At 38.1% G+C, this 16388-nt stretch overlaps 1 protein-coding gene and 1 pseudogene across 2 annotated transcripts in view; both read left to right on the top strand.

Moving 5' to 3' along the window:
- Positions 1-16388, top strand: part of CTDSPL2 (CTD small phosphatase like 2) — an 80265-nt gene that overhangs the window by 11380 nt on the left and 52497 nt on the right. For both annotated transcript variants that reach the window (XM_047075170.1, XM_047075169.1), the window contains exon 2: positions 15946-16155. In XM_047075170.1, the coding sequence (XP_046931126.1) occupies positions 15970-16155 (186 nt within the window). In that variant the 5' untranslated portion in view covers positions 15946-15969. The remainder of the gene's footprint in view (positions 1-15945; positions 16156-16388) is intronic.
- On the top strand, positions 1331-1850 carry LOC124508246 (bublin coiled-coil protein-like; annotated as a pseudogene).

Here is a 16388-nt window from a genome sequence, read left to right as displayed (position 1 = left end):
TTAATCTGTGCTTGTTAGGTGTGCTCTTTCGAAGGGATACATGTACGCCAATGTTTATAGCAGCACTATCAACAATAGCCAAATTATGGAAAGATCCCACATGTCCACTGATGGATGAATGGATAAAGGTATGTGTGTATATGTGTGTGTATATATGCATATGTTATATATGTGTGTGTGTGTGTGTGTATGTATACGTGTGTGTGTGTGCGTGTGTATGTACGTATATATATATATATACATATATGTGTGTGTGTATATATATATATATATATATATATATATATATAAAATGGAGTATTACTTGGCAATCAAAAAGAATGAAATCTTGGGTCACCTGGGAGGCTCGGTTAAGCATCCGACTTCAGTTCAGGTCATGATCTTACGGTCAGTGGGCTCAAGCCCCGCATCAGGCTCTGTGCTGACAGCTCAGAGCCTGGAACCTGCTTCAGATTCTGTGTCTCCCTTCTCTCTTTGCCCCTCCCCTTGCACCTTCTCTTTCTCAAAAATAAGCATTAAAATTTTTTTAATAAAAAATAAATTAAAAAAAGGATACTATCAACAGTGAAAAGGCAACCTGTGGAATGAGAGAAAATATGTGCAAGTCATATATCTCATATGGGTTTAATATTCAGAATATATTTTAAAACTCCTGCAACAACAAAAAAAATCAAACAACCCAGTTCAAAAACAGGTAAAAGACATTTCTCCAAAGAAGATATACAAAAAAGCACATCAAATAATGCTCAACATCACTAATCGTTAGTAAAATGCAGACCAAAACCACAGTGAGGTACCTCTTCACACCACTATGATAGCCATTATCAAAAAACAGAAAATAAGACTTGTCATCAGGGATATGAAGAAACTGGAACCCTTGGTACACTGCCGATAAGAATGCAAAATGGTGCAGCCACTGTGGAAAATACTGTTGGCAGTTCCTTAAAAATTTAAACATAGAATTACCATATGATCTAGCAATTCTTCTAGGTAGTTCTAAAGAACTGAAAGCAGGAACACAAACAGATATTTGCATAGCCATATTCACAGCACCATTATCCACAACAGCCAAAAGGTTTCGGAAGCATAAGTGTCTATTGACAGAAGAGTGTATAAACAAAATGTGGTAGAAATATACAATGGAATGTCATTCAGCCCTAAAGAAGAAGGAAATTCTATAATATGCTACAACATGGATGAAACTTGACATTACACTAAGGAAAATAAATCAGTCATGAAGGGACAAATATTATATGATTTCACTTATACCTACTCAAATTAAGTACCTTATGTACCTATGTACTTGTGTACTTTGTATAAATCTGGTTTTTCCAGACCTTTCATAACAGGAATTGGAATGGAACGATAAGTAGGATTGGGATAAAGAGAGGTTTGGGGAAAAGATAACAAAAACCATAGAGGAAGGCCTAACCATAAGATAGTTTTGGGAGAACCACAATGTTTAGGAAAGAGGAAAAAAATCTGCTCTTCTGGTCCTGCATTTCATCCGGTGCCTCCACCTTCCACCCTGTGCTGGCTGTGGGTGCATGATCGCTGCATTCCAGCATCTTCCATCATCGCACAGCCCTTGGGGCACCCAGGCCCACAATGTTGGGCCCCAACAGGGACCTGGGCATGCCAGTGGAGGCAAGGGTGGAAGGTGAAGATGATGACTTCAGGGAGGTAGAATATGCTACCATCGACTCCATGTTGGACCAGATCAACTCCTGTCTTGACCACCTGGTGAAGAACAACCACCTCCACACCCACTTCCAGGAGACTCCAACCGGCAGACACACTGTGAGTTCCAGCAGCAGCTCAGAGAGGCCCCTGGCAATGCCAGTCTGTAGACTCTAGAAAACCCTAACCAGCCCTAACCCTGCCTCCCTGGGTGAGGCTCTGACCTAGGCATTCACCACCTGGCTTAGATACCTTTTCAAGGGCTGGCCTACAGGTCCCCTGATAGACCTGCCTGCCTGGACCACCTTTCTGGTACTCCCCTTGGCATGCAGGGGCCAGCCCTCACCCACCTTGTCTGCCTGCCCAATTTTAGGGCACTTTCCACTCTGCCCAGGCCTTGAATATCCATCCTAATTGGGTCTCCAACAATAACAAAACAAAAACCAAAAAGGAGAAAATCTAGGACCCATTGGGGAATTATTCTCTTTACTATCAGCCTAGCCAATTTGAACCCTTTCCTTTGGTCTAAACCAAGGAAGAGGCAAGGGAGTTTATCCCAAGCAACCTGAGCACAAACAAGTCATGGAATTACAAATTGCAGCTTTAGATCAGAAAGGAAAGCTCCTCTAATTGTAGAGTTTTACCTAAAGATCCACTTTTATACATTAATTGGGTTCTGCCTACACAACAGAAAGCTGGAAAAAAAATGCTTCTACAAGCCTAACAACAATTAAAAAAATGGGATAAACTACAAATCTGAACTTCTCTTGAACCTATCAGAGAGCTGAGGACTTAGGGCAACCAAACAAATATCCAAGAATAGGAAAGCCTTTCCTAAGAGAGACAGGATATAAGCACTGGCTCACCTATGGCAGAGCAAGGGAAGAGCCATAAAAACATAAAAAAAAAAATCATGTAAAATTGTTAATAAACTCCTTAAAATTAAGGCAAAGTAGGCTAGCACAGAATGCAGTATTCCTGGAAGCTATAGACACAATGGAAGTGTATCTTTGCCACAGACTTCCACCAGGTGCTCACAATATGGGAACACATGAGTAGAAAGAACCTTCCTCTGCGGTGCAGAGCTAAAGAGGGGAGCAGCTTGTACCTGGGAAAAAAATATCAAAGCCTCAACCAGATCTTTTTCCCCCAAGGAAAGAAAATTTTAAAGCCAGGGGAGGGGCAGGTCCAGTAACCTTCAGGGCATAAGTGAAGACATGATTAAGGAGGAGGGTAAAGTCTAAGAAAAACCCGTCTACCACTAATGGGTGGGGCAGGAAACAGTTTGGGGCAGAGAGATCTTAATACTACTGTCTTCAGAGATCTCCTACCCTTAAGGCAAGGCTCAGGGAACTCTTTCCAAACAAGACCTGAAAAGCTGCGAGCCTAATTTGGCACTGAGAGGCAATCACTGACAGAGCCCCACTCCTGATGCCCAGAAACACAGGGCCTGTCCTACATTGTGACTACACCAGAACAACACCAGGCTAACAAGCACAGATTTTTTTTTCCTTTCTCTTTATTGATTTTTTTTAAAAATTTACATCCAAGTTAGTTAGCATACAGTGCAACAATGATTTCAGGAATAGATTCCTTAATGTCTCTTACCCTTTTAGCCCATCCCCCCCTCCCACAACCCCTCCAGTAACCGTCTATTTGTTCTCCATATTTAAGAGTCTCATATGTTTTGTCCCCCTCCCTGTTTTTATATTATTTTTGCTTCCCTTCCCCTATGTTCATCTGTTTTGTATCTTAAAGTCCTCATACGAGTGAAGTCATATGATATTTCTCTAATTTAGCTTAGCATAATACCCTCTAGTTTCATCCATGTAGTTGCAAATGGCAAGATTTCATTCTTTTTTTAAAATTTTTTTAACGTTTATTCCTTTTTGAGAGACAGAGATAGAGCGCGAGTGGGGGAGGAGCAGAGAGAGAGGGAGACACAGAATCTGAAACAGGCTCCAGGCTCCAGACTATCAGTACAGAGCCTGGACAGGGCTCGAACTCAAGAAACATGAGGTCATGATCTGAGCCGAAGTCGGACACTTAACCAACTGAGCCACCCAGGTGCCCTGATAGTGTCCTTTATTGCAGAAAAGTTTTTAACTTAAGTGTAGTCCGGTTTATCTTTTCTTTTTCCTTTTGTTGCCTGTCCTTTTGTGTCATATCCAAGAAATTATTGTCAAACCCAATGTCATGAGCTTTCTCCCTATGTTTTCTTCTAAGAGTTGTATAGTTTTAGCTCTTAAGGTCTTTGATCCGTTTTGGGTTTGTTTTTATATATGGTGTAAGGTAAGGGTCCAACTTCATTTTTTGCTTTTGGATATCCAGTTTTCCCAGCACTAGAGACATATGGTTTTAATATGAGTACAGATAGGTTTGGTGTAGAAATAGGGAATATAGTTTTCCACACGGTTGATATAATGGTTTAGAGTCTAGATTTTTCTATCCAATTATATTATGGGTAAAAGTATGCCATAGGAGCTGCCCTGGAACTGTAACCCGCATTTGTAACACTATTTCTATGAGAAGTTGTATTTTGAGCTCCCAACTGCCAGTTTGTAAACACAGCTGTTTGTAAGTTAACCCTATTTTAAGGCTTTGTATAGACAGGGGTTCATTCAGCGGGAAAATCACTTGTGAATGACTATGTATTTAGAAAAGAGCAGAAGTAAAAACAAACTTTAGAGGGTAATGGGAAATTAGAATTTTTAGTGGCTTTTTAATTAGTTTTTTGTTGGCGATAAATATACTATTTTTACATTGCCGGTTATTTTTATTGAAATTACCTGGAAATTGTTCCTTAAAACACTTCTGCTGTGTTTTCCACCTCATTTTCTTCCATCATAAGATGGAAGTAATGGATACTACTTTATGATGTTGAAAGATTAAGTGAAACAATGTATTAAAAACCACTTAGGACAGTGCCTTGGACGGAGCAGTTAATAAAGGAAAGCTATTGGTTAATATATCACTTTAACCTTTTCCATGTTCAGATACATGTAGTTAGATAGGAACTTTATTTTTGAAAAGGATGGGTTAAGGATTGGTTTTCTGGAGCACACAGGAAACTTACTAGAAAACCAACACAGTACTTTTTTAGGCAGTGTTTTGGTAGTGTGCTTGTTTGAATTATGTTTCAATATTCAGGTAAGCATAGACATTTGAGCCTTTATTTTAGGATTTTAGTAATCTGCAAGAAATGCGAAGAGATTAAATTAGCAAATATTTATTGAGATCCTTGGAAATACAAATTGTTTTTGAAGTAAATATAGTTCCATTATATTGGAGTTGGAACAAATCATGTAAATACCTAACTTTTCTAAATTAAGCCATAATTGGCAAACTAAAAAAGTTATATAATATTTGTTTTTAAGTATTAAAATGAAAAAAATATTCAAGCTTTGGGTTTAAAACAAGGAAAATTATGCTTAACCAAATTGCAAGAGTTAAATTCTTTTTAGAAATTCTGCATATTGGGGCGCCTGGGTGGCTCACTTGGTTAAGTGTCTCACTCTTGATTTTGGCTCAGGTCGTGATCTCATGGGTTGTGGGTTTGAGCCCTGCATCAGGCTCTGTGCTGACAACATTTAGCCTGCTTGGGATTCTTTCTCCCTTCTCTGCCCCTCCCCTGCTTGTGTGCACTAGCGCACGTGCTCTCTTTCTTAAAATAAACTTAAAAAAGAAAATAACTTTTTTATTAAATAAGGGAATTGATGTTATATATTTGCAGGTTTTATTCGGCTCACTTTAAAAGTTCTTTTTGTTTAGAATTCATTTAACATTTTGAAATACTTGCAGTAGGAAGTATTGAGCTTCATGTCTCCTTAAGTTATTTGAGCACAATATAGGTTACCTTTAAACAGAAAAACTATCTGAAAGATTTCTGCTTTGGTTGGGGAGGTTGAACTAGAGTTCTTTTCAACTTCAGTACTTTGATTCTTTATTATTATTATTATTATTATTATTTATTTGAGAGAGAGAGAGCATACATGCTCGTGCACAAGTGGGGGAAGGGCAGAGAGCAAGAGGAGAGAGAATCCAAAGCAGTTTCTGTGCCATCAGTGCAGAGCCTGTTGTGGGTGGGGCTCGAACTCACAAACTGTGAGATCATCTGAGCCGAGAGTCGACACTTAACCAGTTGTGCCACCCAGGTGCCCCAGTATTTTAATTCTTAAAAACAAAGACAAAAAAACAAGGAAGGGGCGCCTGGGTGGCTCAGTTGGTTAGGCATCTGACTTCGGCTAAGGTCATGATCTCACAGTTCATGGTTTTGAGCCCTGTGTTGGGCTCTGTGCGGCCAGCCCAGGGCCTGGAGCCTGCTTTGCATATTGTGTCTCCCTCTCTCTCTGCCCCTCCCCTGCTCTTGCTCTGTCTCTCAAAAATAAATAAATGTAAAGAAGGAAAATTTAAAAAAAAATTTTTTTTTAATGAGGAAAGGGCATGCATAGGCATTTAACCAAATGGGAACTAGAGGTAGCCTATAAATATAATTAAAACATTTGATTTTACCTGTCATGACTACAGTTTAAAGTCATTTTTACTTTTGGGGCACCTGGGTGGCTCGGTCAGTTGAGTGTCCAACTCTTGATTTTGACTGAGGTCATGCATCCCAGGGTTATGGGATTGAGCCCCACATTGGGCTCCACACTGAGCATGGAGTCTGCTTAAGATTCTCTCTCCCTGTCTCCCGCTGCCCCTCTCCCCCCTTAAATTAAAAAAAAAATCATTTTTTTCAATTATCAAACATTTTAAAAATTAAAAAGAAATTCTGATGTGCAGGATTCAGTATGTGGATAGCTTGCTTGGCCCTCTTTAGTCCCTGTTGTGCATGTGTGCTGCCTCAGCCAGGAATGTGGTTGGCGCAACAACCCCTGCATCTGCAGGCTTTTAGAGCTGTTGGCCTCCTAGTTCACCTGCTACAGAAATTATTACTTATACCAGAAATGTCACTTATACTGATGATACCATTGAGTGTGGTCATTGTCCGACTGCTGTAAACCATCAGTCTCTTTTTATGGTGACCTCAAAGTTGACATTCCTCTCAGCCTGACAAACCATCTGAGCTTGCAGGTGGAGTAGGGAGTAGGGGAGTAGAGCAGTCCCAGACAGGAATGACACGGACTCCTAACGTTCTTACCCAAAGTTGAGCAGTTTTATAAGGATTCATAGATTGTTATATGCCTTTGGTTTATTTCTAGAGTAGTGAAGTGATGGTTTTTGTTATTTTGTCTAACTGAATGGTTGCTTTTTGTGGAGATTTATTCACCTCTTAAGCTGGACATAGTCAGAATTCTGGGGATTTAACTTCCTCTATATCTGTCTTCTTGTTCTATACTGTTCTAGGTTTCTGAGGACCCAGTAGATGATAGACCTGGAATTAGAAATCTAAATAATTTTATCTCATGACAGACTCACAATAGCCATGCCAGTGCTATTACCGTATGCATGATTTTTGAAGCCGTATATGCACTTTTTGCTGTGTTCTTCACATTCATCCCTTACTTAAAAATTTTTTTTTCTTTGATGTTTATTTATTTTTGAGAAAGAGACAGAATGTGAGTGGGAGAGGGGCAGAGGGAGAGGGACACACAGAATCCGAAGCAGGCTCCAGCACAGAGCCTGATGCAGGGCTTGAACTGAGGAACTGTGAGATCATGACCTGAGCCGAAGGTGGTCGCTTAACTGACTGAGACAGCTGCCCTCATCCCTCACTTTTAAATTTTAAATAGTTAAGTATGTTTACATTGTCAGGGAATATACACACTCTACTGTCTTCCTTTTAACCTTCATTTTGGTTTTTGCTGTATGAGTAACTAACTCCATGTTGTATGTTTGATATTCACCATCAGTTCTAATGCAATATCTGTACTCAGTTTGGTTTTCTCAAATGCTCTGTTAGATTTTTTTAGAAAGGCCACAGTATTCCCAGAGTTTTTGCTCATTGACAATAGTTGGTGGCCAGTATTCTTGTTATTTTTGTTGGATATAAAATCCTTGGTTTACTTACATGGTCTTTTCTTGATTATTTTATTTTAAATATGTAACTCCATTTTTCGTCTGGCATGAAGTGTTGCTGTTGAAAAATTGAGAGTAGTTTAATTTTTTTTTTCCATTATAAAGTCACTTAGTACATGTCTAGATCGGGAATATGCAAACTGTTGCCCGTGGGCTGACTGCCTGTGTAAACACAGTTTTATTGTACACAGCCATGCTCATTTACTTACATATTGTCTTTGGATGCTTTTGCTAAACACTGCCATAGACAATATTGAAACCAATGAGCATGGTTCCAGACACTGATATTTGAGTTTCATTTAACTTATACCCTGTGATCTGCAAGCCTAAAACATTTACTGCGTGGTTCTATAAGAAAAAGTTGGCCTGTATCTGGCTTAGATGCCCAAAGGAGGATTTTTTTTCCGCATTTAAAATTAAAGTTCAGCAAAGTTCTAGTAATTCATACCAGACTGTGTTTTCATATTTGCTTTTCTCAGGCCTGTTTCTTTCAATGCAGAGTTTCAAACTTTTCCTATTTCTGGAAATTTCTCTTGTTTTTGAGTATCTGATCTATTTTCAGTATTTACCAGTTTCTCTTGAATCTTCATTTGTTTTTTAAGACTTTTTTTTTTTCATTTTTTTTTCAAAAAATTTTTTTAACGTTTATTTATTTTTGAGACAGAGACAGAGCATTAACAGGGGAGGGTCAGAGAGAGGGAGACACAGAATCTGAAACAGGCTCCAGGCTCTGAGCGGTCAGCACAGAGCCCGACGCGGGGCTTGAACTCACTGACCGAGAGATCATGACCTGAGCCGAAGTCGGCCGCTTAACCGACTGAGCCACCCAGGCGCCCCTAAGACTTTTATTTATTTTTTTTATTTATTTATTTTTTCAACGTTTATTTATTTTTGGGACAGAGAGAGACAGAGCATGAACGGGGGAGGGGCAGAGAGAGGGAGACACAGAATCGGAAACAGGCTCCAGGCTCTGAGCCATCAGCCCAGAGCCTGACGCGGGGCTCGAACTCACAGACCGCGAGATCGTGACCTGGCTGAAGTCGGACGCTCAACCGACTGCGCCACCCAGGCGCCCCAAGACTTTTATTTTTAAGTAATCTTTACTCCTAATGTGGGGCTTGAACTCACAACTCTCAAGATCAAGAGTTGTATTGCTCCACAAGTGAGCCAGCCAGGCACTCTTGAATCTTTGAATCTTTTTTTTTTGTTTTTAAAAGTAGGCTCCAAGTGCACTTGTGGGAGCCCAGTGTGGGACTTCAACTCAACAACCCTGAGCTGAGATCAAGAGTTGGATGCTTAAGCCACCCAGGCGCCCTGTGTTGAATCTTTTTTAATGTGTGAAAATATTCCGTCTTTGTTCTATCTGTTCATTTAATTTTTTGTTCCTTTTTTTTTTTTTTAAATTTTTTTTTTTTCAACGTTTATTTATTTTTGGGACAGAGAGAGACAGAGCATGAACGGGGGAGGGGCAGAGAGAGAGGGAGACACAGAATCGGAAACAGGCTCCAGGCTCTGAGCCATCAGCCCAGAGCCCGACGCGGGGCTCGAACTCACGGACCGCGAGATCGTGACCTGGCTGAAGTCGGACGCCTAACCGACTGCGCCACCCAGGCGCCCCCTGTTCCTTCTTTTTTAGTCTAGTTTAGAAATGATTTTTTGTTCTTAATTTTTTACAAGTTCTTTTGCTTCTTTTCCCTTTCCTTAAATCCTGGTTAAAATTGTTCCTTAGTATTAATGTCTTTAAGCATACTTGGAAATAGTGTGTAGATGTGATATGCTTTTGTGGATTTATCTTTTGCAATCTTACTGTCTGTAGAAAGTTAGAGATTTTATTTTGCTTCTCAATTTTTTTTTTTCCTTATGATGACTGTATGGGCTCTGATCTAATTTCTGTTACTTTTTATTTATTTTTTTTATTTTTTTATTTTTAAAAATTTTTTTTTCAATGTTTATTTATTTTTGGGACAGAGAGAGACAGAGCATGAACGGGGGAGGGGCAGAGAGAGAGGGAGACACAGAATCGGAAACAGGCTCCAGGCTCTGAGCCATCAGCCCAGAGCCTGACGCGGGGCTCGAACTCACGGACCGCCAGATCGTGACCTGGCTGAAGTCGGACGCTTAACCGACTACGCCACCCAGGCGCCCCTTTCTGTTACTTTTTAATGTGAAATTCGTTTCCTTGAACTTTTGGAAAAAGGTTTGGTTCAGGACAGTTGCTGACTTAAACGGAGCTTTCTGTTATTTTCTTACCATGTTAAAAAGTATGGAAGATTGCTTAGTTTATGTTCCTCCACCCCTCTTTTTGTAGATGTTCTCTTTGCTTTTCTCATTTGATACTGCCCTACTCTATTTTGACTTAATTCAGTTTTGTTTCACTGCTGAACCTTGTCGGTAGCTCTGACAATAAGGTGTTTTTGTTTTTTTTTTAATGTTTATTTATTTTTGAGCAAGAGAGATAGAGCGTGAGCAGTGGAGGGGCAGAGAGAAAGAGAGGGAGACACAGAATCTGAAGCAGGCTCCAGGCTCTGAGCTGTCCGCACAGAGCCTGATGCGGGGCTCAAACCCATGGACCGTGAGATCATGACCTGAGCCAAAGCCTGATGCTTAACTGACTGAGCCACTTAAGTGCCCCTTTTGTTGCTAATTTTTAATGGAAAATATCAAACATGCACAATGTAGACAGAATGGCATTATGAAGTCCTATAAAACTATCACTCTTTTTAAGTAGTTACTAATATTTTGTATGTTTTTTAGATTTGTATCCCCACCCACTCCCAACTTCTTGCTAGCTGGTTAGTATTGTTTATAGAAACTTTTTACAGGTATACATTTTTGTAAAATTTACATACTTTGAAATACATAGGTTTTAGCTATAAGTTTTGACAAATAGATCCATACTCTGTTGCATACAGGTCATTTCTTTTCCCCAAGGCAACTTCTATTTTGATTTTTCTCCTCAGATTATTTTTGCCTCTAATAGAATTTCTTTTTAATGGTGTCATCAAATATGTACTCTTTTGTGGCTGCCACTGCTCAGCATAACGTCTGAGATTCTTTCATGTTGTTGATGATAATGATGATCATTGCTGTTTTCTAATTATTCACTGTGTGAAGACACCACAGTATTCATTTTTCTGTCCTTGAGCATTTTTGTTGTTTCCAGTTTGGGTGGCTATTGTAAATAAAGCCTGCCAGGAACAGTTTTGTAAAAGTATCCTGTGGGCATGTTTACATTTTTTCTTGGATAAAAACTTGGATCAAGGGGTGAGGCGTTGTTTGAAAGAAATTGCTCAACTTCTACCAAAAACCTTATGTTCCCACCAGCAGAGTATGAGAGCGCTCATTGTTCCACATCCTTGCTATCATTTGTTGTCAGTCTTTTTAATTTTTGCCTTTCAAGTAAGTGTAGATTAGTATTCTGTTTTGATTTTAACTTGCACTTCTGATGGTGAATTGTATTGAGTATTATCATTTCATATGTTTGTGGCCAATCATCTAGCTTTTATGAAGTCTCAGGTTTTTTTTAATTTTTATGAAGTCCAGTTAGTAGTTTTTGCTTTTATGGTTTCTGCTTTTGTGGTTATTTTTCATGCAATGTCATGTTCTTTGCAAAGAGATAGTTTTACTTTTTCTTTTCTAATGTGAATTTTAAAATTTTCTTGTTCTTGTTAGGTTTTCACTATGCAGTATGATAGCTGTGGATTTTTCGTTGCTGCCTTTTCTCAGGTTTAAGAAGTTCCCTTCTATTTCTGGTTTGTTGAGTATTTTTATTGTGAAAAGGGTGTTGGGTGTGGTCAATTGTGCTTTTTTTTCCTGCATCAGTTGAGATGATCATACGGAATTTTTCCTTTATTCTTTTAACATGGTGTATTATATTGGTTGAGTTTCATATGTTAAACCAGAATTGCATCCCTGGAATAAATTCCACTTTGGTCATGGTGTGTAATCCCTTTATTAAGCCGCTGGATTTGGTTTGCTAGTATTTTATTGAGGATATTTGCATCTATTTTCGTAAAGGATATTGAGTAGTAGTTTAATTTTTCTTGTAGTGTCTTTGATTGTGGTATCGGAGCAATGCTGACCTCATAGATTGAGTTGGAAGGTATTCCTCAATTTTTTGGAAGAGTTTGAGAAGGACTGGTGGTAATTCTTCAGACATTTGGTAAAATTCGCCAGTGAAGCCATTAAAATTGGACTTTGTGGGAGGTTTTTAAAGAAATTATCACTAATGCAATCTTTTGGATTTTGTTTTCTCGAGCCCATTTTACTTGTGTCTCTATAGAAATCCATTTCTTCTAGGTTGTCTAATTTGTTGGTGTACGATTGTTCATAGTATTCCCTTAAAATTGTTTTTATTTCTGTAGGGTTGGTATTAATGAGCCATCTTTCATTCCTGACGTTAGTAGGTTGAGTCTTCTCTCTTTTTTTTCTTTGCTAGTCTATTTAAGGTGTGTCCGTTTTGTTGATCTTTTCAAAGAACAAATTTTAGGCTTCACTATTTTCTTGTTTATTTGTAAATCACCTACTTGAGTTCTTTCTGCTTTATTCTTTATTTCCTTCTTTTTGCTTGCTTTAGATTTAGTTTGTTTTTCTCTCTATAGTTTCTTATGGTGAAAAGTTTTGTTACTGACTTGAGATTTTTGTTTTGTTTTTTTTTGTTTGTTTTTTACTTTTTAAAATTTATTTTTGAGAGAGAGAGAAGGGGAGGGGCAGAGCAAGAGAGGGAGACACAGAATCTGAAGCAGGTTGCAGGCTCTGTCTGAGCTGTCAGCACAGAGCTTGACACAGGGCTCGCACCCACAGACTGCGAGATCATGACCTGAGCCAAAGTCAGAGATTCACCCAACTGAGCCACCGAGGTGCCCTGAGGTTTTTTTTCTATTATAAGCATTTACATAAATTTCCCTCTGAGCACTGTTTTTGGGGCATCTCATAAGTTTTGGTATTTGTGGTTTTGTTTTGTTTCATCCTGAAGTATTTTCTAATTCACCTTGTGATTTCTTCTTTGACACAATGCTTACATATTTAGGAGTTTGTTTAATTTCTGCATATTTGTTAATTTCTCATTTCTTTCCTTGTGATTTCTAATTTCATTCCAATGTAGTTGGAGACCATATACTTGTATGATTTCAATTCTTCTAAGTTTATTGTGACTTGTTTTGTGTCCTGACATGTAGTCTGTCCTAGAGAATATTATGTATTGTGCTGTTGTTGGGTAGAATGTTCCATATGTATCTCTTAAGTCTAGAGAATTGTTCATGTCTTCTATTTCCTTATTGGCTTTTTGTCTAGTTCTGTCCATTATTGAAAGTAGGTATTGAAATACCCAACTATTGTTGAATTGTCTATTTTTCGCTTTTGACAGTTTTTACTTAATATATTTTGAGACTTTGGTGTTAGGTGCATATATGTTTATAATTTCCCTCTAAATGCTGCTTATTATATCCCAGACATTTTGATGTGCTCTTTGGTTTTTTTTGTCCAAAATTTATTTCCCTTGTGCTTTTATTTCCTCTTCTCCCCACCCCTCTCCTCCTCCTCCCGACTCATGATTTATTTATAAATATATTTTTAAATTTTCAAGTATTTGGTACTTTTTAAGATTTTTGTTTTTGATTTGTAATTGTGGTCAGAGAACATACTTTGTAAGATTTTTCTTTAAATTTATTTAGCTTTTTTTATGTCTCAGCATATGGTCCATTGGTAAGTATTTCATGAGAAATTGAAAAGTATATGTTTTCTTTATCTGTTGCCTGAGTAGTCAGTTTTGAAAGTTCATGAGAGCTTGACTGCCCCAGCCCTTTTAGACCTATTAAGTACACCTTTTACAGTTCACTATTGGAATGGACAAAAATCTTCTACATTTCAACTCTTTCTTTAAATGCTCATGTCTTTCTTTCTAGTAAATGCTCACTGGTTATTTTTGAGTTCAAAGAACCTTTCTCCTAAGCTTTCCCAGAAATGTCTTCACTCTTCTTCATGTGGAGTGATGTAGAATTTTATATATACACTATGATACATATATTTATTTGCCAGACTTATGATTCTCATGGGTAGAGATAGTTTTCATCCTTAACATTTTAGTAGCAGATGACCAATAAGTATTGCAATTTTAATGAGCCAAACTCTGTAAGACTGGACTTAACCTATATGCTTTTAGTCTTTTAAGACCTACTTTACCTTAGTGCATTATTTCATAAGGTGTTATAATTACTATTTGATGATTCTGGGTTTAAGATAGATTCATTCCTAGGTGTTTTGTTTGTTTGTTTGTTTGAGAGAGAGAGAGAATTTTAACCAGGCCCCACTCCCAGTGAGGAGCCCTGTTGGGGGGCCAGGGAGGGAAGGCTCGAGATCATGACCCATTGAGTCACCCAGGTGCCCCTCTGTAATTTAAAAAAACAAATTTTTTCCCCCAAAATACCCAAGAATAGGGGCGTCTGGGTGGCTCCGTTGAGCCGCTGACTTCAGCTCAGGTCATGATCTCACAGTTCGTGTGTGAGTTCGAGCACTTTGTCAGGCTCTGTGCTAACAGCTCAGAGCCTGGAACCTGCTTTAGATTCTGTGTCCCCCATTCATGCACGCTCTCTCTCTCTCTCTCAAAAATAAACAAACATTAAAAAAAAACAAACCCAAAACAAAAAAGACCTCAGAATAGAACCTGGGTGGCTCAGTTGGTTAAGCATCCAACTCTTGATTTTCACTTGGATCATGGTCCCAGGGTCGTGGGATTGATCCCTGCATGGGGTTTTGTGCTGGGCGTGGAGCCTGCTTAAAATGATCTCTCTGCTTCTGTCTCTGCCCCTTCCCCACTTGCTCTCTAATTTAAAAAAATTACAGAAATTGATTAAAAATAGTTTTGAGAATTCCCCCTTGCATTTGCTATATGCGAATTTTCCTTTTCTAAGGAGTGCTGTGCTGAAGAATTAAGGAATTAAGACATCATTTACGTACTTTAAATAGGATTTTAAAGTAAATAATACATGCCTTGAATGATAAATCACTTTAGAATTAACTTTGACTCTTCAGGGAAAAAGGCAGCATTTTTTATTTTGGGATGGCAAGTTACAACTGAGTACCATTTGTTTATAGGGAAAAAAATAGTTGTTTGTAAAGGTGTCTAGGGACTTCTCTGATGAATCCTTTGAGTGTGGGGTTTTTGTTGGAGTAGATTGTGTATGTGTGTGTATGTATGTATAACTTCCTAAAAGTTTCTAACATTTTTTCTGTGACTCTTGATTTAGTAAAGACATAATGTCTTAAGCATAAGTCGGTGAAGACTACCCTTTGCCAGGATTTTTGGCATCTTTAGGCTTTGGGAATGCTTAAAAGGAGTTAGACTTTTCTGTGAATGCATTCACTATTGTGAGTAGCATTAATGTTCTCTGCAGTTTATAGTCTTTTCTAATTCCTTTTTCATTTTGAAGCTCAGGATGGTAAGATGAATGTATTCTTTATATAATTGAAAAAACAGTTAAGTGACTATAGTTTAGCAGTGATTGAAGTAGGATTGGAATTCACATTTCTTAATTCTTACTTTGGTAATTTTTATATTCTCTTTCAGATTCTAATTTAGGGTATATTCTTAACTACCTCTGTCTTGATACAGTTTTGTCAGCCATTAATTTTCTCATCTATAAAGTGAGAGAGTTCAAGTAGATTGCCTCATAATTTCTTTTTGATGTGAATTTGATTTTTAAAGTATCATGTGTGGTAAGATAAAATGATCTTATAAAATGAATGATTCAACTGCTCTTTTTACACTTGCATGATTATTGATCATTAGAATCATGCTCAGGTAATTAATTCATTCATTGAGGGTTTTCCCACTACATTATGAGCTCCAGAAGACAAAAATCTTCTGTATGTGGTTTACTGTTTATGAGGTGCTTATCCTAGCCCAGTGCCTTGAATGTTGTAAGTGCTCAATAAATGTTTCTTGACTGAATGGTTGAATGAATGGTAACATTGGCATGGGTGGAGGTTGCACAGTGCTGTGGAAAGAGTATGCGCACTCTTTGGTGTTACTCATATTTTTATTAGATCATAGGGTAAAATATTTCAGAAGTTGTTGGGAAGGTTACTTGGGAGAGTATGTAAAAGTTCAAAGCATCCTTTCACTTAAAATTTTGGTTTCTTAATTTAATCCTCTGGAGACCTACACCAAGGGATTTTTAGTATAGAAGGTGGGCATATTTGGCCATGCTAGGTTTAATTTTAATAACCCTTGTTATTTTTCTCTTGTAGTTTTATATGTGGCACCCATAAAAGATGAGGCTGAGAACACGGAAAGCTTCTCAGCAATCAAATCAAATCCAAACACAACGCACTGCTAGAGCAAAGAGGAAATATTCAGAGGTTGATGATAGCCTGCCTTCAGGGGGAGAAAAACCACCGAAAAATGAAACTGGCTTGTTGTCTTCAATTAAAAAATTCATTAAAGGAAGCACACCCAAGGTAATGGTTTTACCTCGTACTTAAAATTGAAGTTTAGGTTATTTTCTTTAAGCATGCAAAGATGAGAAATCTTAATATTGCTAGTAGATTAAGGAAATGTCTACATTTTGGTGTTATTTTAAGAGTAGTAACATAAAAAATATATAATGGCCATTCAAGAAAACATTACTTATTCTACTTAACTCACCCACTTCGCCTTCTGTTTTTTCAGCATAGTATTATGAAAAGTAAAA

The sequence above is a fragment of the Lynx rufus genome, unplaced genomic scaffold (genome assembly GCF_022079265.1).
Source record: "Lynx rufus isolate CCGP_SWC_20201006 ecotype Redwood Valley unplaced genomic scaffold, mLynRuf1.p SCAF_13, whole genome shotgun sequence".
In the NCBI taxonomy this organism is placed as follows: Eukaryota; Metazoa; Chordata; class Mammalia; order Carnivora; family Felidae; genus Lynx; species Lynx rufus.
Note: the sequence above shows the minus strand (reverse complement) of the source record. Positions and strands in the feature narration are given on the sequence as shown.